A 22,954-nucleotide genomic window follows, 5' to 3' on the forward strand; every position below is an offset into this window, starting at 1 on the left:
CTCAACCCATCCTGGATGAGGCACCTCCAGGAGGGTCACTGTGCTGCCTCAGTCCCTGGGTTCTCTACGGGGATTGCCATGAATGACATGGTATGTCAGCGTTTGTTCCAAGAGGACATTTGTCTTCCAAGAACTCAATAAAGACCACTGATTTCACACAGGTCAGCAAGCAACCATCAAAATATTAGTGACTAAAAGTCCTTACCAACTTTTGCCTGCTTTGAACTGGTGACACAGAAGTGATGGGAAAGACTCCATCTTCCATTAGCAGTCCCTAAGCTATCCATTAGATGGTCCTTGACCTGTTACCCAGTCACCCCATCCCATCCCCACCATAGGTGAGCAAGCGAGCATTTTTGTTTACAGAAATGTGGCAATTCTTGAGAATTTACATCTAAATTCTCACAGTGTGTAATATCTGTGCAATTTGCACTGACTGTATCTAGTAACACTTAGATAAAATGCTTTGAAACTCGAAAAAGACTTGCTACTTAGAATGGAAAATAAACTCTCTCTAAAATACAAAGTAAACAAGAGCTGATTCAAATAAATTGCTTTTTTCAGAATATGAAATATGAAGCACACTATTCAGTACAACTATGTTGATCTTTAGTTATATAGAGACATTCATTTGGTTTAATATTGTTTTATATAACATTTTAAAGCAAAAACATACAAATTGCTTTACAAAGAACGCATGAAATTGCTGTTACTTTCCTGATGTTTACTTTCATCCATTTAAACAGAGTATATGATTTCTTCATCACTTGTTAAGCTTACTTGAACTTTAATTAGAGACAACTCCTCCAAACAGCTGAAGTTCTGTACTTGTCTGATCTGTCCTGTCTGCAATGTTCTTTACTGCACCGACAAGTGCAAAAGCATTATTCACACTAGAAAAGAGATACCTCAATACCCATGTACGCTTCATTTTAAGTAAACCCTGAGAATAAATTATCTGCTGAGTAAAACTACATGAAAATCATGTCAGCTTTTAGATGGAAACCACTGCTCATCGCGACTGAAAACATGTCCTGAAAATTCATCTACTTTTGAAACCTATGATAAATTAATATTTGTCTTCTGCAATACACTAAAAACACATTCACCTGTACTTAACTTATTACCTCTTTAGATGTTTTTAATAGATGAAGAGCTTTTTCACTGGTAGAACTACTAGAAAGAGATCAGGTATGGACATTTAAATGCATACATGCATATTAATTTTAAAAAAGTTTTAAAAAATCAAAAACACAAATTAATAGTTTTCAGACATCAGGTGTCATATCCTTTCTAGATATTTATATACATTTTACAACTGTTCATAGGTCCATATGCATCTATATTTGGGGTTTGGAACTAGAAGATCTTCCAATGAGCCTTTCTATGATTCTACGTAAAATACCTAAGAACAAACTATTAGGTAGCCCTGTGTAGACCCAGACATTGGACTCAATGACACTTGTGGGTCCCTTCCAACTCAGGACGTTCTGTGGTTCTATGATTAAGTTCCATCCCACATTATAGCAGGATATCATATTTATTATTTATCCCAACCAAAAATCATGCTCCGCAATGTCAATATTCTTATTAAATATAACCCTTCTAGCATCATTTACTATTAATACAACTCATCTTGAATCAAAAGCCTGTCACCGTTAAAAAAAAAAAAGGAAAAAAGAAGACTCCCACATCAGTTTAGTTATAGTGGCATAAATTTCTTTCTCACATGCATTTACTCTGCTGATACACAGCAGGGATTTACATCCGCACATTGTACTGCAATAGGCTAATGGCTCAAGTTCCACCAGTATAAACCCATTAAAGAGTTATGCAGCTCATTTCCAATGTCTAGTCCTGCTGCCTATCTCGCTACACTGTGGTAGAGGAATGCTCATTTTCCCCTAGATAGACAAATCTGTTGAGCCTGAAATTGCATCTGTACTATTCACTATGTCTATTCATCAACAGCATTAAAGCCATATCAAGTTTTACAGAAACACTAATGTGCTTGTCTTCTGTATGAGCTAGGATCTCCTGCTCCTCCTTCTCAGCCACTTATGGAAGGAATTAAACGTGTCCTGTGTATTTCTCCCATTTCAAATCATTGAATAAACTGTCCAATAATCAATAAAAATAAAAAAGCAACAAAAGCAACAAACCTTCCAACAGGTGCCTTCCCTGCTACCTTCATTCACTAAGTATACTACTGAATGAAATTACTAGTATACTGGTAATTAAAAAACAGTTTCTTCAAAAAACACAGTTAAGGGGCAAAATGAAGATTTTGTGACATGACAGTTCCCTTCTCTAATCAACTCCTGGATAAGAAAGAATAAGAAATCCTATTTTTCTCCCTCCTAGTCTGAGTTTTCCTTCTGCATTTTCCATAAGACACAGAGGAAGATGTAAAGATTTCTTCCAGACAAACCACAACTTCCCTTTGTAAAACTTCAAAAGAGTTAAAGTGGTCATGGTTGATTCACCCCTGCTGCTTGGGAAAGCTGAAAGAGCATCTACTTCTTCTAGGCAGTCAGTCAGCAAGAGCTGAAACACATTCTGCTTATATCTCTATTTACCAAATATAAACAATTACATTGAAAATAAAAAACATATATACACACACACACACACACACAACCAAATACTGTATTCCAATATTAATTTGTCCGCAGCCAATGTATTACAGTGCTATAAAACAGCAACTACTTAAAATTTCTTACAGTGCAGTGGTCTTTTTTTCCCAACATTAATGTAAAGTAATACATCAATTATGTGACATCATTTTGTGAAAATCCTTTAAGGAAACAATTTAAATATTTAGAGATAAATATTTAATCCCAAAGCATAAGCAAGGAGAAAAAAAAATCTCTTCAGTATTGATTTATCTTCTCAGCTTAATTAACACAAGCTTTTCCTGTTTTCTTTTGCACTTAAGAAGCAGGAACTTTACTCAATTTGCTAATTACTATATTTTCAAGCTGTTTTCTTGAAACAGATGCCAGCCTATCGCACTAGGAACCTAAATTTCTGTAGTTACCTCGAATTACGTAATTGTCCAGAGCCTCTTCCATTCTTTTCAGTGCTTCAGCTCTATTAGAGCCATAGGTAATCAGCTAAAAAACAAAAGGTATGTAAGTTACCTAAAAATGGCATTTTATTTGTTTCTAGAATCTGAAAAGCATTTAAAACGAACACAGTTTGTACAACTTCTGCAGTCACAAAAACATTTCTCACACATTAGTGGATCTATGCTTCAGAGGCAAAGAGAGAGGCAAACACCAAGAGAAAACTAAGATCTCTTAACCCATTCTATGAAAGAAGTCCAATCACCTTCACTTTATACCAGTATAAGCATCTAAACGGCTCTCTCTTCCTTGGGTGCATAGAAGATTAGAGCAGAGATTGAGCATTAACTGATTCTCCTGACTACTGAATGTCCCAGCCAACTTCTAAGGTATAAATGTGAATTTTTTGACAATCTGGCTATAAAGTCAGAGTTTAATTTTACCAATACATTACTGATGAATAAGAATAGTGCGAGAGACTTTCAACCATGTATCACACACTGCTTCTCTTTGGTAGCCAGAACTATTACAATAATGCCTAGCTAGGTTACATTAAAAGATAGAGTAGCAGCATCCAAGTCTGATTGTACATGCTTCTGTTTAAATTAGAATCCTATTAATAATCAGAAACTGCAAAACAAACAATTATTGTATCAAAAGATATTTTTTGTTTACAAGTAACACTCAACTTCCTCTATTCTGTATCTTCCTTTGCTTACTCCATATTCCCTCAAGGCATGTTATGCTCAGCATCTTTACAATACTGATTTACCAATCCTTTAATATAATTTCCTTCAATGATCTGCCTACAAAATTGGTGTTTCTTATCTTCAGACTATTTATTAAGAAAATAATCAACTTACTTTTGAGATCATAGGATCATAATAAATGCTAATATCACTTCCTTGTTGTATGCCACTGTCAACACGTACCTTCGAAAAGTAAGAAGCAAAAATAATTTTTACATTAAAAAAATTCAAAAATTCAACTTGTGATAAAACATATCTGACAGATTTAAATTATAATGCTCATTAAACTTATCAAGTTTATTTTGTCCCTTGAAAAGCTACGATAATAATTTGTTGTCAGAGAAGCTGAAAAGATGGGGGAGGGAGCTTTTTTCTCCACCAGGAAAAATACTTGGAAGTTATTCTGTCCTTTAAAACAAACAGGAATGCAATCTTCACCTGATGGTCAAAATTCTTTTTTTGTTCTCCTAGAATGCATGGTAAACACATTAATTTTGATCTAACAATTTAGGTTGTGTTACACACTCTAAACTTCAATGCTCCATGTATCCAATTGTGATTTAATCACTGTAATAAAATAGTTGTAATTATTTTTGACTGACACCTGGCATGAAGGATGCCCCTTCTAATCACACCCTTTCTGCGTACACATGTAATCACATCCCACACGTTCCACTATAGACCTTCTGAAGGCTCCGGGATGAATACAACTAAGGAGTATTCAGCAGGAACTTTGGAGCTCTGCTTATCAGCTCTATAGGAATACTGATCCTGTGGTTTTCATGTCTGTAACACTTTCCTTCTCTGCCTCACCCTCTCAACTGTAAACCTTTTTTTTTTTTTTTTTTTTTTCTGTTGCTGCTGTTCCCCTGAGGCTTTAATGTTTACACAGCTTTTTCCATGGCTTTGTTTTGTAAGGACACAGCCCCAATTAAAGCTCTGATTCTGCAATATTCATGGAAAAAAAATAACACAGGTTCAAAAATTTCTTTTGAAGAGGCTGATTGCTGTTAACCAGCCAACAAGTTAGTTAGTATATTGCTGATTCTTGTTTTCATCTCTGTTTGATTTCATCACTGTAGCAATGAGGTTAGCCATAGAAAACTTTGTTTTAAATGAGCAATTCCTGGGTAAGAAATATTTACTAAACTGCTGCTTTTGAGCACTGGAACCTGAAATATTTTTAAAATACTGTGATAGATGCATTCTGGGGATGGAAGACTCTAATCAAAGCTGTTGAAACAGCAGGGTTCTGATATACGGCATTGTAAAGGGGATAGGGAAGAGGGTCCTGGAATCTCACTTAAATCTTCACCTGTGGGAAGGAACCTTTGCAATAAACAGCAGCTCATCTGTCTGCAGTAAGGCAGAAAAAGGTCAACACAACGGCTGTTAGGCCTTTAATATTTTAATTTAGGCAATTATCAGGGGACCACATGTAGAACCTCTTGTCTACAGAATCCACATGAGGGCATGATGATGACTTTATTATCCAAATGACATAAAAAGATCCCTAGCAGGTGTACTCATGTTTTTCAGAAAGAAACACTGTCTGATCAGTTTTTATGAGGTTTCATTTAAGAAAGAAAGAAAAAAAGGCATGTATTTATAAATTTGTATGTTTGTACTTTTATATTCATATTTATTATTTATTGTACACCTATGTTTGTTTTTACAAAATACTTATTTACATGTAAAGGCAATAGCACTTCTGTATCATTTTTATTACATCTTATCTGAATGTGTTTTATCTACACTTAACTAGGTCCCCCACTGCCCATTCCAGGTACATAACATTATCTACTGATGAGAAGGTAGTTCAGACATATTGTGACTACAGAAAAATATGCAGCTTAATTTCCAATTCTCCTTCCTGTAAGTCTTAAACCATCCTCTCTCCCAGAATATCTGTCTATGCATATATAGTCAATGCATATATTCTCATATTCAAACAAAAAGAATTAATTTACCTACTCGGTCTGTGATCTACTATTAATCCCTTCCTTGCAGTATATTTTGGAATACATGGTAAACATGTATATAAACCATAAAGGTAGGCACTCCACACATAAATGAACTACACTGTGACTTTTGTGTCCAAAGCAGCACCTATAAAGTGATCATACAAGTGTTTGTGGGTGCTTTAACATGCATATATGCATACATAAGAATTTATGTGTGTGTGTCATATTTTGACAAAGAAAAAAACATGGTAAGTGTATAATTCAGACTCACAGTAAAGCCAGTTAAACAGGCCTTGAAATTAATGTAAGGTTTCTAGTGCTCCAGACTACATGCTCTGCCTGCCCTATGTTTCTGTTTGTGTACCACACACACACCACTATACAATTTACACTTTTTCTTAAGTACGATATCCTGAAAAATGAAAAAATACAGTAGGAATTTACAATTCTTCAAAATCTGCTGCAGAAATTACTAAAAAGAAAAAAAAAAAAAGTGTCTGCAGTCCTATGCAGAAGTTTAATTTTCATAAACTTGGGATGAGTAAAAAAAAAAAAAAAAAATAGCAGAAAAGAAATACATTTACCATCTTCAATTCTCCCAGCAGTGCTTAAATTCTCAGACCTTGGTAACAGTAGGTGATTTTATAAACTATATGGTGTGACAGAACTTAATGAATATTGGATGAAAAAGAAACCCTAATTCAGTAGATACTTATTATAATGTTTTTATGTAGATAAAGAATACCAATACCTATCAACCTCCATCATTTGTTTCTACTTAATATATTTCCTTTCTTTTATTCAGTATTTAAAATACAAAAGAAAGGCTATGGTTCAAGATCTTATTGCACCCTACAGCTCATTGGTATGACAGTCCCAAACACTTTTACTGATGTTATACTGCCATTATGTGTTTTTATGCTATGAGAACAGTAAACTGAAAGATAAAGATTTAAAAAAAACAAAAGAAATCGTAAAGGGGTCAGGAAGTACAAATCTACATTCCAGTCCTGCAGTAAACTTAGTGCATCAAATTCCACTCACCTATGGATACATAATTCTAGCATTTCCCAATTCTTAATTATATTAAAGCCTGAGAGGTGGTTTTTTTTTTTTCTTTCTGTCAAGAGTGATTAAAAGAACAGACTTGTGATCATACTGGCAAAGGGTAATGCTGGAGTTCTTCAGATATGGCAGCATGTTTTTGATGTTGGGTAAGAGTATTAAATATTTATGCTCACAATCATAATGATATAGGGGTTTGTGATTACCTATCTTAAGCTTCATTACCAATGATGAAAAAATTTAATATTCCTCAGTACCATGTTCTAAGAAAGTTACAGAATATGTGACACAAAAAGAATGAGTACAGAATTATCTATGGATAAGGAAAAACCTTCCCACATTCATGCGTCATAGTTCTCCCAAGTGGAGAAACCAACAAATATGGGCACACAGCCCACCACAGCTAACTTGAAAAACAGAAGAAATGAATTGAAAATGCATTTGGCAATGCACTAGTCTTAAACTGAACTTCCTGTAACACATAACAGGTCTGACCTAATTTCGATATCCAACTTGTTGACAACATGACAATCTAAAAGGTGGAAAACAAACACTGTGGCACGATGGGCCTGTAAGAAACTTTTTTAGTCATGTTAATTTTGTTCCTAGTGGCATGACACTCTCAGGAGGGAAATTAGTTCAACAGTGGCAGAAAACATGAATTAAGACACCAAACCACGAGTGTGCAAATAAAAATAGCTGTTCTATTTTTAATAATACGAAAGTAGTAAACAGAAAGAGAACAGCCCAGACGCTCCATAGGAGCTCCTCAAGCCACTGCTCCGAAGCCTCCAGCGTAATTAAAATTTCTTTCTTCGGTACCACGACGGACCACGTGAAGCGATCAGGCATCTCCCACCCTTCATTTTCAATTCACCTCTTCCCCTAAGCCCAACTCCCAGCCCACCCTGTCTACCTGACAAGTGACAGCCCAATCTGATTAAATGCTTGCAAGGGAGGGGACTCATGGGCCTCCATGACAGGCCAAAAGTGATCACCATGGAGATACATAATTACAGCTGTCAACGCGTCTACTGTCCTGCTGGCATCAATTTGATTGCTCCCAGCAATAATGATAGACAAAGCTTAGTGTGCACTCTCCTGCACCCAATCACTTTATCTATTCCGTGGTCCATTTAGCTGACATGCAACATTCACACAAGCAAATAACAGCAGTAAGCAGAACATTTAAGGCATTTTAATTGTTTTTTCTTTGTATGGATGGCTCGCAAGCGCAAATGTTATTACATAAAACTCCTGCTGCAGCATTAATTGAAGAAAGATTTGGTGGGACAAAGACTGTAGGGGGTATAGTTTGTCCATTATCACTTGTACTTTCAACAGGTCTCACGTTTGGAAAATTGCAAATTGCAAAAACTTGCAAGGGCAAAATGTTTGACATCCTGTTAGCTATTACAACATGGTGAAAACTTCTAACAACCACTGGAGTATTCATTATCAATTCTTATTAAATACACTCTTTGTTTCATTTAAAAAAAAAAAAAAAAAAGTTTAGATACATCCAATGATACCTTTTCCCCTCATCTCCTCTTTAAGATCACATAACGCCTTTTAGATCTTTACAGGTTTTTTCTGCTTTCAGGCTTTGAACACAGCATGAAGCCTTGAAGACCAGAAAGGGTCAGGTCCCTTCGGAAAGTACATGGGCAAAAACAATTTAAGAAGTGAAATAAATCATATATCCAATAACATCTCCACACTTAAGATTTCTCCTGTAATCTTTCATTATTTTCCATGCAAGCAATCTGACTGAATAATTGTATTCACAGATGGTACAGCCTTGCAATTCCACTAACTGACAGCATCATATATATGTGCACTTATGACTTAGCCTACCTTGATTTTACACAATGACAGTCTCCTTGTTCTTTTCATGTAGCAGAAAACACTGTTTGATAAATAGCCATTCTATATAGTTAGACTGCATCCTGAAATGTGTAATAATCACTGTAGCAAATTTGTTCTTCAAAGTCTACAAAGCTAAACAGAAAGCACTGGCAGTTTCTCACAGTTGTCTGTAGTTAAAGAGCTGACCCAGCATTTGACTGTCATTTTCTAATCATCCTGGTATGTTCACTTGAGCCATGTTTGAAAAACTTACAGTTTAAGTTATACAATGTAGTAAAATATTTCAACATACATTGATTTCCTGATATATTCAATTTGAATCCATTTTAAAGCCAGTTAGAAACTGTATAATTTTAAACACTTTTTCAGATAAATAAGTATTGCTGTGACCCTCCATCCCTAAAAAGTTGGAATAAACATCCTGATTTAAAGAGCTATTGAGTACTTACAGTCCTCGTCTATAAAAATGAGACCCTTAACACTGTACCTATGAAAATCAGTACCTATGAAAACCAAGTTACTTACGCTTGGCACATGCAATGGTTCCTGATACTGAGACAGTTTACCAATAGATGGCAGGCCAAAAGATTTGTAGGGGTCCTGAAATAAAATTTGACATGAAAAAGCATTAAACTTTTACAGATGTGAAGAAAATAAGATTAAAGAGCGTGAAGTCTAACAGAAACAACTGCTTCAATAACTTTGTTTTCCACCTCAGAATTATTTGTGTTGAGCTACTTTTCTTCAAACTACCCCTATGACTCCAGATAAAAAACTGGAAACATAAATTTTCACGCATTGCAGTCAAAAAGCAGGAAAAAAAGTAGCATATAACACATACGTAGCACAAGAGTAGAGCACCAAAATACACAAAGACCACATTTTCATTTGCCACATTGTACCTTGGAAGAAGGATAGGAACGTATTCATAGAAGGGGTGGAGTTGAGAAGAGAGTTTAAGGAAAAAAAATCCAAAGATAAAGTGCTGTTAGGAATTCAGTTATCAAACTGATCTTTATGCCTTTTGAGATGTCTTACATAATGCAACGCCCATGTAAGTTTAATAAGACAGCAAATAAATGTATGGCCTGTAAGAACAACCAATCTCATGGCAAAGTAATAGGATCCATTATTTAGATTCCCACACACTTATAAATAAGCTGGATAAAAAGAAAGCCCAAGCATCAATTACTCCAGGGTAAAACCTACTCATACTCAGAAGAGCTTCCATGCCAGTCACAGGACAAATATCTATTCTTTATCAAAATAGTTCACATTACTTGAAAACAGTGTAGCGAGTTGAAGATTATGCGTATATCATGAAAAGGAAAATAAAAATAAAAAGTCCAGGGCCACAAATGATGAAAAAATATCAGTTTTTGAAAAGTACAGTTGCCTAAGATTTTCTTAAAACAAAATGAAGGAAGCTGAGTGTCATTTTGTTAAATGAGCAAATCTTGATTTTCACACATCAAAAATGAGAGCAAAAAGACTAACTACAATAAAATGCACTAAATATGCCTGAAAATGTTTTATATTTTAGTAAGCTTTTTTAAGATGAGACAGACAGACATGCACCACTTTGAAAGCTTGTCCTATAAAGAGCTGTAGTCTCAGAAGACATATAACTTACTTTTTCAACAACCCTGAATCGTTTAAAACAATAAAAATTCTTTAAGCCATCCAATTTCAACTGTTGTTTTAGGTCAAGAAGTTTCAAGCATGCAAACTAAGAAATCTGGAGACACTAATTACCTGCACCAAATAACGCCAGTACTGCATTACTAAATACGAACTAAATAACAAATGTCCTTAGGAATAAATCTTAGCTACTTCTTTTACCATTTTTTATTTTGATTTTTGGAAAAAAAAAAATATGTCAAAATATGTGCTGTATTTTGAATTAATAAAAACTCTACAAAGGCTCATCAACCATTGATGTTGCAGTCTTAAATCACGACTTTCATACGATAATCCTTGACTTCACCTTGGCGTCCGTCCACACCTGGGTATTATTACTGTACAATTCAAGCACCTACCCTCCTCCCCATTACCACTCATTTACCTCAGCATAAACTCGACATTCAACCGCCCAGCCGTTGATGGGAATATCAGCTTGTTTGTGCCGGAGAGGGTAACCCTTAGCAACACGGATCATTTCTTGGACCAAATCCAGGCCGGTAATGCATTCTGTGACGGGATGTTCAACCTGCAAGGTCAAGAACTGTCAGTCAGTAGGTAACAAAAACGACCAAAAAAAAAAAAAAAAAAAATCCCTCGCCATAAACAAAGGCAGATAAACAAGAAATCAGACCGGGCAAAAAATACGTTCCCATCTTGGTCTTTTTCTCCCCCAAATATTAAACTTGATAAACTCCCTGCATCATCCTTTGCAAGAAAACACCTCAAAATAAAAGAATTAGATTACAATAACTAGGAACAGTACACAAAAGAAAAACACCTAAGAGGTGGCTTTTTTTCCATTTATTTTACAAACTCAAAGCACCTGGTGATGATATTTTTTCTTTTAGAGGCTTCTTCTGTTCAGTCTTGTTTTGAAAAGAGTAGCTCTTTAGCCACAAACATGTTTTAACCGAGAATCTCGAAGTAGCTGATAATCAACCCGTTCTGCTACACTTAACACGGCACGTACGGGAACCACTCGCAATTCGCCACAGAAGTAGCCTACCCTAAATCTCACCCATTCGCCTGCTTTCACTAACCTGTCCTGACAAGCAACCAGATTAGCGTAATCTTACATCAGCGCAGTGTAGCAGAAATGAGCAGATGGATCCTTCAATTTTTTTCCCCCCCCTCCAGACTTATCTGTTTAGTGCTTAGCATGCACAATAGCTGGGCTGGACCAGCAGAGTCACTCTGCTCTCTCAGCAAATTGCTGCTAACGGCTTTGGATGATGCTGTCATGGGAATACCCGTCGGTCACACTAACCCAGGCATGTGCGTACAAGCATGCACACATGTGCGCGCACACGCATGCACACACACACTTCTTCCTTTTAAATGCGAAGGGGTATGAATGAATACATTTCCTAGCTTGAAATAATAGTCGATGTATGCCTGAAAAAACACAAAGCATCCCCAGAATGCAAGACATGCCATATAGATAAAAGTAACCTTCACATGTTAAAAGCTTGTTCCTCACACACACCTCTTTAAGACTTTCCCTATGAAAATGATGACAGACCTGCCATTTTTGTTACAAAACGTTTCCATTCCAAGAGCCAAGCACCTTAAGAAAATGCACTTCACAATGGTTTCTCTATCACGAGATGTCACATTGCATACATTTTGTGACACAGAAAAAGGTCAGTGAACAAACCACGTGTCTTTCTTCCTTCAAGTACACTGGTATAAGGAAAACATTTAGTCATTAGAATAATCTTGTGGCTTATCAGAAGAAGATGATGCTTTGGTCTTTAAGAAAAAAGCTTGGTAAAAATAAACAGATGGCATCCATAATTAGCCCTGTGTGTGCTGTGAGTTTGTGTAGAGTTTCAACAACATTTTAAGACGTTTTGACATAATTTTAATGACAAATCATCACTGAAACAAGAACCTATTCTTTGAAGGATAAAAGTGACATTGAAATGGGAATCTGATTATACAGTTTAAGGATATACCTTTGGGATTCAATCTTGATCCCACCTAACACATGATATTCTCCAGTATGTCAAGCTTAATAACAGTATTTTGGGAATCTATGAAACATCTCAGTGTCTACCTTGCAGTGTTAAATTGAAGCAATTCAATTTCTATTAAAACTTAGAGATTTTTTAATAGAAACTTCAAGTCTAACTTAGAGTTTTAATAGAAAGTTTCTTATCACACGTGGATTACTTGGATAATAGAACTTACTCTCTTATCTGAGAATTTAAGTTTAAAAAAATCACCTTTGAGTTCTGAACACCTCTGGAATTCTAATGTCAAAAGCAATTAAAATATAATACTTTCTTACTTTACTTTAACCAAAGACACTTGCATTATTTAGCTATACTGTCATTTTTCTTGGATTACAATTGGCATTCCAGATTCAATAGCTTCATTGTTGTTTTCAGTTTTATTGTTGATGATCAAAATAGGACGGAATGTTTCTGGAAAGAAAAATATTTTTGTTGTTTGGTTCTTATGACTCACAAACATTTATTTAATCCATTCTTCAATACAGATCTTTGACTTGGTCAATATTTTCTTCTGTTTCTTCAAAATACTCCCTTTGTGTCTACACAGAAAACAGCATTCAGAAAATGATGAGCAAAATTTTTTGAAATCTTTTTGAGGGTGGGGAGAAGATGTTTGGCTTTCTTTTAGGACTACGCTTCAACTAATGCTGTTTAGGGAAAATGTAGGGATGCATAATAATTTAAAATATATTTCAGTATACCTTAATGCCATCAGATAACCCAAACGGGGTAGAAAAATTTTAACCTTGAAGTGCTAGTTGACTTTTTGTAACTTTAATCTTTCAGATAGGTTTCACAGCTCAAATTGCACTTGTTTTAGCATTTGTACTTTTCTTTCAGCAAGGGGAGGGAGTGCAGGAGGGAATCAGTATTTTTAGCAATGTACAGAATACACTTCAGTTTGTAGTACAAAAGGACATTAAAAAAGCAGTAATGCCATATCCTGGTTCAATGAGCACCCTGCAACGAGGTTCTAGAGGTGCAAGAATCCACCCACAGAGAGATGCTTGCAGGATCTGAAATTAAAACTCTAATCTCATACAAGGCAAGGAAGGATGGGGGTAGAAGAAGCAAAATAAGACCACTCTTCTCCCTCCCCTCCCAAAAAAGAAAGTACAGATTTCATCAACCGTGCTTAGGAAAGCTCTAGAATAACTGTTGCAGTTATTAACCAAGGTAACTGTTGAATCTGGTTTTGAATCACTACCAGAAGTTAGCCTTTAATGTTTTCCTCTTTCACGTTGCAGCCTTCTGCTTTAGATGTCATTCTTGTTTTGCTTGTATTTTCTTCTATTAATTTTATTCTATGCCTCTTCTTCAAAAGCCTTTACTTGCCATTTTATGGATGCTAAATCAAGGAGTGAATTTTTAAAGAGATGAAAGTATGCTCACAAACAGAGCTGAATCACACTCAATCGATCAACTCCTTTAGCTTTGGGCCATGCTCGGATTTCATAGTCAGCTGAGCCAAGGTCTTGCCAGTGCAACCTTCCGTCAATAAGGTAAGAGCCAATGGAGGTATGGCTATGCGATAGCGGGTAAATTCACACATTTTCACTGGCCTTAACACAAAGGGCAAAACCAGGCATGCCTGCCGCAAGCAATCTACAGATCAGAGCTATATCAAGGCAGCTGTCCCTATTATCAAGAGGACAAGGAGAAAATTTGATCAGTGATAACTCTCAACACAGTTAGCTGCCAAAAATATCACCTTTACTACCAACCCGTTTACATATACCAAGCCTGGACACAAATGATTTCTAATATAAGAAGTTACTTAAGTGCAGTATACAACTCCTCAAAAATACATCTTACTCCCCACTTCCAGAGATCTACACAAAGCCAATGCTCTGTAGAATGCCACTTTTTGATCCTGCTCATGAGCCCATACAGCCAAAATTGTTATGGCCTGCAATATCCATAGGAGATACAGGGCAAGTGCATCCCTTTGTACTGGATCTGCTCTTCTTCAGACACCTCACAGTAATCACCTCCCTGTGAGCATTACAAGTTTTCGATTCCCAACACTCTTCCCATTCATACATCATGGGGCACTGGCAGCACTGGTGGCAAAGTCCGTGAGTGAAAAGCAACAAAATCCAAGCTTTTAGATAGTGAAACATACACTAAAAAGCTAGGGGAACCTGTAAACATAACAGTCCAATTAGCATCAGTTCCCAGAAGAACTGCTAATTTGTGTCTCATTCTGTGATGGCCTACAGTCAAAGCTTTCCCATACTGGGAGGCTCATCCACAGCTACCAAAACAGTGATGCAATTTTTACAAACAGTTTGAGCTAAGAAGTAAATTAGTAGTGGCTGCCTCTCCCCCCCCCACCCCTCCATATCCAGTGGAGTATTTTGAGAACAGTTTTTCTCATGGCCAGCAAGGTACTCAGGTCTAATAGCAAGCACTTACTGTTATTTTCACAGATTGCACTCTTGCTCCTGTATGCATCGGGCATCAGCTTACTCGCACGTCAGCTGGAGTGTTCAAACAGACCACAGAGGCCAAGAAAATCTAAATTTCAGTACACCCAAAACTACAGTCTGTGCCATTCCTACTGTTTTAAATCTCTTGTTGGTGTCATATGCTCCTTTACATTCAAATAAATAATCTAAAAGCTAACTTTCAACATTCACCACAGTTTCCAGGAAACATGATTCACCTGGAATCCCATGGGCTTTTCTTCTACTCCAAGCCCCGTATCAATTGACCCAAACTCAGCAACTTACAGATGCTCTTCAGCTCCTGCTAGTTCAGTGAGCCTGTTTTCTGTTTTGGAGAAGTGAACAGCAACAGAGGTGCACACATGTTCTGCTATTCAGGCGTGCCAGCTTTCTGACTGCTATGAGCAGGAGCACTCTGGGGTCACATCATCTTTCTGCAGAATAGTTCCTCTGCAGAAGTCCACAAGAGTACATAGGGTTTAGGGATACGTATAGAAAAAAAAATCTTTTTAGAGAAGTTGCTGGAGAGCAGAGAATGTTTGGGCTGATGTAAAGACTGAATGGAAAGCACACAGAAATGCCTAACAGGAAATCTCTTATGTTGTCATCTTCTATAGACACAGTATATAATACTAGTTGCTGTTTACATTTGGATTTATTACTACGATCAAAGAAATGAATACAACCAGAACTACAAAAATTTCCATCAACTGAGATGCTGAGGCAGACTTCTTCTGTTTGAGTTTTGTTGCAGAAATAAAATCTAATGCACAGCCATTTGGTACCAACTAATTTTTTATGGCAGTATATATTAGACTTTGAAAAAAATCAATCCACTTCTTCATAGGAAATTATCTTCCAATAATAATAGATTCAGTTTTGTCAAATTTTGTTTTGCAAGGATTTCTTTCTTTACTGCACTGGACAGACACAGGTAAGACAACTTACATAGCCTGCAATTACTGAATCTGCCTTTTCTGTGTTTTAAACAACATACACATTATATCAACAGTCTATTTAGCTTGCAATTTCAACATTACTTTCTCAATTAGCTTCTGCACTTCAAAAAAAATCTTGCAACTCACTAACTCTACACAATTTCCTTTTCACTCATGCTCCACCTAAGAAAGTAGAGAAACTTGCATCCAACAGAACCTGCTTACACTTTTTTAGAGATGCTACGTCTGCTTTGACAATATTTAGCTGTAGCATTAAAGGCTTCTCAGAGTACTTAATTCAAGATGGGTCCTGTCACACTGCAGCCATTCTTGCATTTTCTTTGCAAGAAATTCAGCAAAGGAAAGAAACTAATGTACCGTTTGAAGAGTGATCTTTTGTCCTTCTACTTATAAAAAAAAAAAAAAATGGTGCAGAGCCTCCTTTTTCTCTACTTTTTAAATAGTATTCTGATAGTTACATGGTAGTGTTGTCTCTAAGATATCGCTCTGTGCCCTGGCAGCACTGTTAATGGCATCTTTCAGATTCAATGACTTACACAAACAATGTCGTTCTCTTCTGTCAACAACAATTAGCAATGCTTTTCTGTAGTTCTTTTGGAAAGCCTGAAAAGCAGACAACCAGTAGCTACATAATGGAAGTTGCATTAGGAGGCAAGAATGTGGCAAAAATCTGGTTAACTGTTGTCGGCTGACCCTCTTGTGTGAAGAAGTGTTGTTTGGCAGCAAAATCACCTTTTCTTTCGGTTCTAAAAATGGCCATGAACAGCTGGTATAAACTGTGTGCAGAATGGATTCTGGTGGGCTTAGGGGATTGGTAATGGGATAAGAGACCTTTCACCTTTAGGTCAGGAGTTCAAATTCAGCCCAGGTTAGTAGCAATTGAAAGTCTTTACCATCTGACATTGTTCGTTAGCCTATTTAAAATGACTGAAGCAAAGTGTCACAGTAAAACAAGATTCCAGTATTAAGAAATATGAAGAGTCTGAGCAAATGGCAGAAACAGTCACTTGAGACTTTGCTTTGAAATCCCCCCATTCAGACTTTGTAGAAACCTACTCCTCTAACTACTGACAGCCCCTTTCACTGCTCCCATCCCTCCTTCCCACCTATCACAATTCATCCTCCAGACAGTTACGCAGGCGAGGACAACAAAACCGTCTCTCACCATCCCATGGGTCCGCTATGGATACCAAAGCCACCACCTCTCCGTGGTTTTATCTGGCAATCCAGACTGAGCTCATCGCTTTGCTATCTGTATTTTGCTGCTTCTGTTTATACAGTGCAGCTGTGATATTTTCCAGCACTTCTCTCCTTCACCGAGCAAACATGTAGCAGGTGCTGCCTAATGATGTGCAACAGAATACAGATACCATGAGGAGCCTGATAGAAACAAGAGTTAAGATCGCTGGGGATCCAAACAACCACCAAGAGGATTTCTACATATCTCTAGATATTTTCCAACAATGCTTTTTATACTTTCATGAATGGATAAACAGAAGAGGAAGGCAGAGAGGGACAGAACTGTTGCATTCAAAAATCCTTCCTCTTCTTTAAAAGAGGCACTGCCAGCTTTGTACAAAGACAAAGCTCTAGAATATAACACTTAAAGGTGTCACTGAAGTCTGATGAAAACACCAGAACTATGAAAACACCAGAAGTGATTAACAGAAATCAACAAAATCAAAATTAATATGGTAATAATGTATGGGTATATGGAAGCTTATTTACCTTATGCCTTGGAATCAAGCTACTTTAAAGACCATGAAACATTTACATAAAATAGTTAAACACTCTTACTACGATTAACTGTAAAATAAGAACACAGACACATTCATTTGCTTTTAATAAACCTCTTGCAAACACTTTAATAAAATATTCTACAAAAGCAGCTTTTATTCCCTAAAAAGTTATGACAGAAATGTTAAAACTATCACATGAGGAGAAAACACGCTGCCATATTTCTCCACTCCGCTACTGTGAATTTTATAGACTGTATACAGTCTATACAATCGATCTTTTCAATCAGATTAAGCAAGTTTGATTACATTTTGAGGAGGAAGGGAGTGCTCACTTGTTATTTAAATCACACAACACGTGAGGGAGGCAGAAGGTTGGGAGCAGATCTGAGAAATAGACGTACAAACCGTATTTAGGATAACTGTTCTCTTTACATCAGTCATCACACTTTTCTCAGTTTTTCCTCAAGCCAATGAGAGATGCTTCTCATTTCAAGGTACTACAATCATTTCCAGAATATTTGATGCTTTTCTTTTGCTGTCACCAATCGATTCACATTTAAGAAGTTTAGCCACACTGCACACCCAGATCTTAACAGATATTCTTTATTTATGGACTGCATACTCTCTTCATATAAAGTAGAGAAGGAACATTTCTATTCAATTTTTCATTGGAAAAACTAAACTTTTCTGGTGAAAGTGAGTGTTTCTGATGGGAGTTTGAGAAGGAGATTTTGACACAATGTGGTAGTTAGAAAGACCATCAAGGCTAAGGGGTCAGCAACTTTTTATTTATTTCAAAGCTCTTGTTTGGCTACTTTGGATTATGACCGCCTTTTATTAGACTGATGACAACTAGGTAACACAAAGCACACCACAGCATGAGCAGCTATAAAGAATCAGATATTCAACATCTGGTCTGCCTCAGCAGTTTAACAGTGGTAGCTGCCTGAAAACCACTCCAAAAGTGCACTAAATGACAACATACAGGAAGTTCTCTTGTAGCTGGTAGGGCAGACATTTCTACATTTTCTTGTAAAAAATAAATAACGAGTTTTGCTACCCAATTATCCAATCTTGTGCTTTATCAGCTAGCCTCTGAAAGATGACAGAAAAGCAGATAACAAAAAGTACAATGCCAACAGCAGAGAATAAATCATTCTAGCTGAATCACTTGGAAGGATTAAAACATCTGTAACAGATTTATGTAGCTTACAACAGACAACGGAGCTGATTCACCAACTTGTTTTGCTTTCCAGGCTCATACTGTAGTGCAGCAACATTTAATACAAAAAAATACAGACTTTCTGTAAGGTGTTATTTATACTTTTTTGCAGAACTATTTGGCAGAAAAGGTATATTCCCAAAGACTTCCCCAAAAAGATAGTAATATAATTCTTAATTACTGCAAAGTAACTTACATAAAACACTGGAAAACCCCTGACACGTACCAAAGGGAGGGAGGGGAGAAATCAGCAAACTGTGCAAAGTGTTGGAGTTGGTTTAGTTAGCTTTGTGCCATTTTATTCTGAAGTCTGTATCTGAAGTAAAAAGATTGCAGTGGTCTGATTAGAGATTACACAGACATGAAAACAGACATAGAAATTTGCATAATTTACAGTAGACACATTCTGATGATGCTGACAGGCAGCTGTGTCTGTAATGCACACCGACAAAGACCTTAGGAGCATCATTTACACATAAGATGTCTATCATTTAAGAAGTTCTTCCAACTGTTGAGTACTTAGCTGAAACATGGCAAGTAAGCCTGTTAGTCATTGTTCACATCTCAGGGATGGAAAAGGAGAAAGATAAAGCAATACAGGCACATCTGCAGACACTCCTGGTTATGAAGTTAAATCTGGACAACCAGCTTCATTAGAGTTTCTAAGTTTGGCTCTTAATAGAAGGGAGCAACAAGATGTTAGTTGCATAACTGTTAGCTGCACAGAAAGTAAAGCTTGAGACCTGGGAGAAGTGACAGATCAATTGGGTAAGCCTGGGGAAGAATCAGAGAAAATTACTGCTCTGCAGCCTCAAGCTGAAATGCTAATTAGAGACGATACACGGTCAGGATAGAAGAATTAAAGAATATCTACACAAGTACTGTAATTTAAGATTAGTAAATTTCTTTAAGAGTTGGGAAGAATGAGTCTGCTATTATAGGGGATTGTCAAAGTGCTTAGGCTATATAGCAAAAGGAGTCTTTAAAGTCCTGAAAGATGGAATTCTGAAAGCTTTCTTACTGTGTGTGTGGAGACCTCTACAATTAAGCAAGTTTGAGGCTTGGGACTTGGAACATTCTTACCACCATGCATTAAGGCAGGCGGGGGAGAGACAACACAAAACAGCTAAGATAACATCTTTAAAAAAAAAAAAATTAAAATCAAATCAACTTCAAGGATCTTTCACCACTGTTTCCATTTAGGAATTGATGGCCAATGATGTATTATAGCAAGGAAATGGTTTGGGACTCCAGGTGGGTTAAACAGAAAATCAAATATTTTCTTCTATGTACACAAGAGTGTGGAGAGCCTTTGAAAATTTTTCTCTCAAAAGCTACAAGTTTGGGAAAAGCATAAAAAATGTGTTATGATAAATTTTTCATAATGTTTTAATGAGCTATACAAAGCAATTAACAATCAGGCAAATAAACTGCTAGCAAAAGTACTATATTGGGTTTACATAGCAAGGGTATGGATTTTACTAATCTCCCTATGTTGAGTCTGTTGTGCCCATGATGATAATTAAGCGATCTCCCCATCCTTATCTCAACCCTTGAGCCTTTTTCATTGCATTTTCTCCTCCTTTCCCTTTGAAGTGTGTGAGTAAGACAGAGGTTGTGGTGGAGTTCAGCTGCCCAGCTGAGTAAAACCACCACAGTGTAAGTAAAATACAACTGTCATGAGTAATTCTGAAAACACTGCTGCACTGCAAGGCAAGGCAAATTTTACCAGCAGTCTTCCCTCTCTACAACAGGCTGTTTTTAAAACCCGTACTCCTTGGGGCCGCAATCCCCTCTTGTTTATTTACCCAAATATACGTTTGCCCAGCCATTTTACAAAGTCATCCAAAGATGTCAGAATCACAAGCATCTCTTTGTGCTCTCTCTATTATTGCCCACAGGTACAAGCAGCAGACAGGACACAGCCCTAATGAAATGTAGCTAAGAAAGAAAAATAAGCTAATTGCTCTATTGCTTGATTCTAAATTTCAGTACATCTGGCATAATTTGACAAAGTGAGAGAAGGAAGATAAAGACTGTGTTCACTTGCTTGCAAATTGGACTTTCTTGCTGTTTCAGAGAGTGACATCCAGACTTCCAAGTTGTTTGCCTACTTTCTTAGATCATGACCAGAAATGCATTACTACAGTCAAATAAAGGAGAGAGGAGTCCATGAAACTGTCTGCCCACCCATGTGGGATTCACATCTACTACTGATTCCATGAGCTGGTACAAAAGTCCTACACCACATCAGCACTCTTTTTACAAAGTTACATTCCATTCACCATTTCAATCACATGCACATTGCCAGTGTTTTTATTTCTGATATACACACACAGTTTTAATCACAGTCCTAGAGATACCCAGCAAGCAATCATAAAAGTATAAAAAATAGAAAAGAAACTTGAGTGGGGAACCAGTGGGGAAAAGCATCAGAGCACAGTGGCTAGTCACTTACTGTGTGCTCACAGTGGCACTTAACAGTGACCTCTTGAAAGGTCTTTAGGTCAAGTGTAACAAAGAGTAAAAAAACCTCTGAATGCTTACTTGAGTGCTCTACAAGAGCTCAGGGCTGCAAAGTCTTGTATACACAGGCTTACTTAAGTGAGTAGATCTTTTAAGTTCAGTTGGAAGTGTTCACATCCGTCAAGTTAGTTATGTGCAAGTCTTTGCAGGAGCAGACCCCTAAGTATGGAAGGAGGTTATGTTCTGTTTTTTTAAATAACACTTTTTCTGAATCTGAAGAGCTGTTTTTCTTACCTGAAGTCTAGTATTCATTTCCAAGAAGTAGAAATTCTTACTGGAGTCCACAAGGAATTCTACTGTTCCAGCAGAGGAATATTTTACTGCTTTGGCAAGAGCTACTGCTTGTTCTCCCATTGCTCTTCGAGTTTCAGGGTCTAGAAAAGTGCTACAATACAGAAACAATGCCTCTCTTCAATTAAAAAAAAAATGTATTATTTATTTTTCTGCTTAAACTACCACCAGAAGACAGTACCATTATTTAAGTTATGATAACATGTCAAAACAGTCAAAAGTTACCTTTATATTGCACCTAAATAGATACACTGCATACTTCACAGTTACCACTAAAGTACAAGAAATTCATGATGAATAACAGTATTCTCTAAAACATAACAGAACTTTTTTAGAATACTAAAATCTATAAAAATTCAAGTTAAATGAAAATAAATACATACAAATCCATGACATTTTAGAAGGCATACCTATTTTCAAAAAATAGTAACTAACAAATAAAGAGCCACAATGAAGCTGTTAAGAAAAGATACCATCCAATAGAAACATTACTGCCAAAATACATGTCAAGAGGTCTAAGGAAAATTTGTTTTCTGACTCAAAATTAAAACAGCATGTCTGTTTTAGTGATATTCTTTGTAATTGATAAATTCTGGAAGTTCATGAAGTATTTATTTGAGCTTCCACTGATAGCAAAATTGCAGCAAAGAAAAATTATGTATTTGTTACGTTAGCAAAAACCCAATCACTGATGCCAGGACAAACCTCCTCATGCTGTATCTCCTCTCTCAGGTTTACCTGTAAACTGAAGACTAGTTATCCACATCTGTTAATTGCAATTCATTCCTTTCCACAAAGTATGGACACCACCCACAGGCACGCAAAGACCAGCTCTGCTACCATCCTGGGGATCACCTGGGAATACTGTCCAAATTGCAACCCTTCTCTAGGAGCTCAATACACCACTTTCACTGGTCAAATGCATTGAAAGACTTAGGAGGATACACACTCTGCTCATTCCTCTCCTCTATACTGCAAATTTGGATTTAGATGAACCTGCACAGTTTGTAAATTTACAGCTACAGAAATTTCTGTGGCTTTCCATCAAAGCTCTGGAACTGGCTGCCCTTCACTCCGATGCACTGACCTTCAACAAGAGACAGAATGTAGCAGTTCATTTCACAGGAACTTATCAATATGCCTATCATATTTCTGTGGTGATTTACATTGGGCATGTAACTCAGCTCTCATCTAGAAAACACTTTTGTAAAGGAATGGGAAGTCACTTCTACCTTACCTCTAAGTTACTGTTTATTCTAAGTTACTGTTTAAAATGAAAAGGCCACAATACCAAATGTTATGTATTGCTCATACCAAATTGTTATATATTTGGGTTCTTGTAAATGGCATT

General features: G+C 36.7%; 1 protein-coding gene across 1 annotated transcript in view; it reads right to left on the reverse strand.

The window, feature by feature from the left end:
- The window catches only part of PCCA (propionyl-CoA carboxylase subunit alpha), a 277,064-nt gene that overhangs the window by 150,907 nt on the left and 103,203 nt on the right, over nucleotides 1-22,954 (reverse strand). Inside the window, exons 13-17 of the mRNA XM_032202998.1 lie at nucleotides 21,547-21,697; nucleotides 10,781-10,924; nucleotides 9,241-9,315; nucleotides 3,932-4,000; nucleotides 3,041-3,116 (exon numbers count right to left, since the gene is read on the reverse strand). Coding sequence (XP_032058889.1) covers nucleotides 3,041-3,116; nucleotides 3,932-4,000; nucleotides 9,241-9,315; nucleotides 10,781-10,924; nucleotides 21,547-21,697 — 515 coding nt within the window. The remainder of the gene's footprint in view (nucleotides 1-3,040; nucleotides 3,117-3,931; nucleotides 4,001-9,240; nucleotides 9,316-10,780; nucleotides 10,925-21,546; nucleotides 21,698-22,954) is intronic.

Source organism: Aythya fuligula, chromosome 1 (assembly GCF_009819795.1).
Source record: "Aythya fuligula isolate bAytFul2 chromosome 1, bAytFul2.pri, whole genome shotgun sequence".
In the NCBI taxonomy this organism is placed as follows: Eukaryota; Metazoa; Chordata; class Aves; order Anseriformes; family Anatidae; genus Aythya; species Aythya fuligula.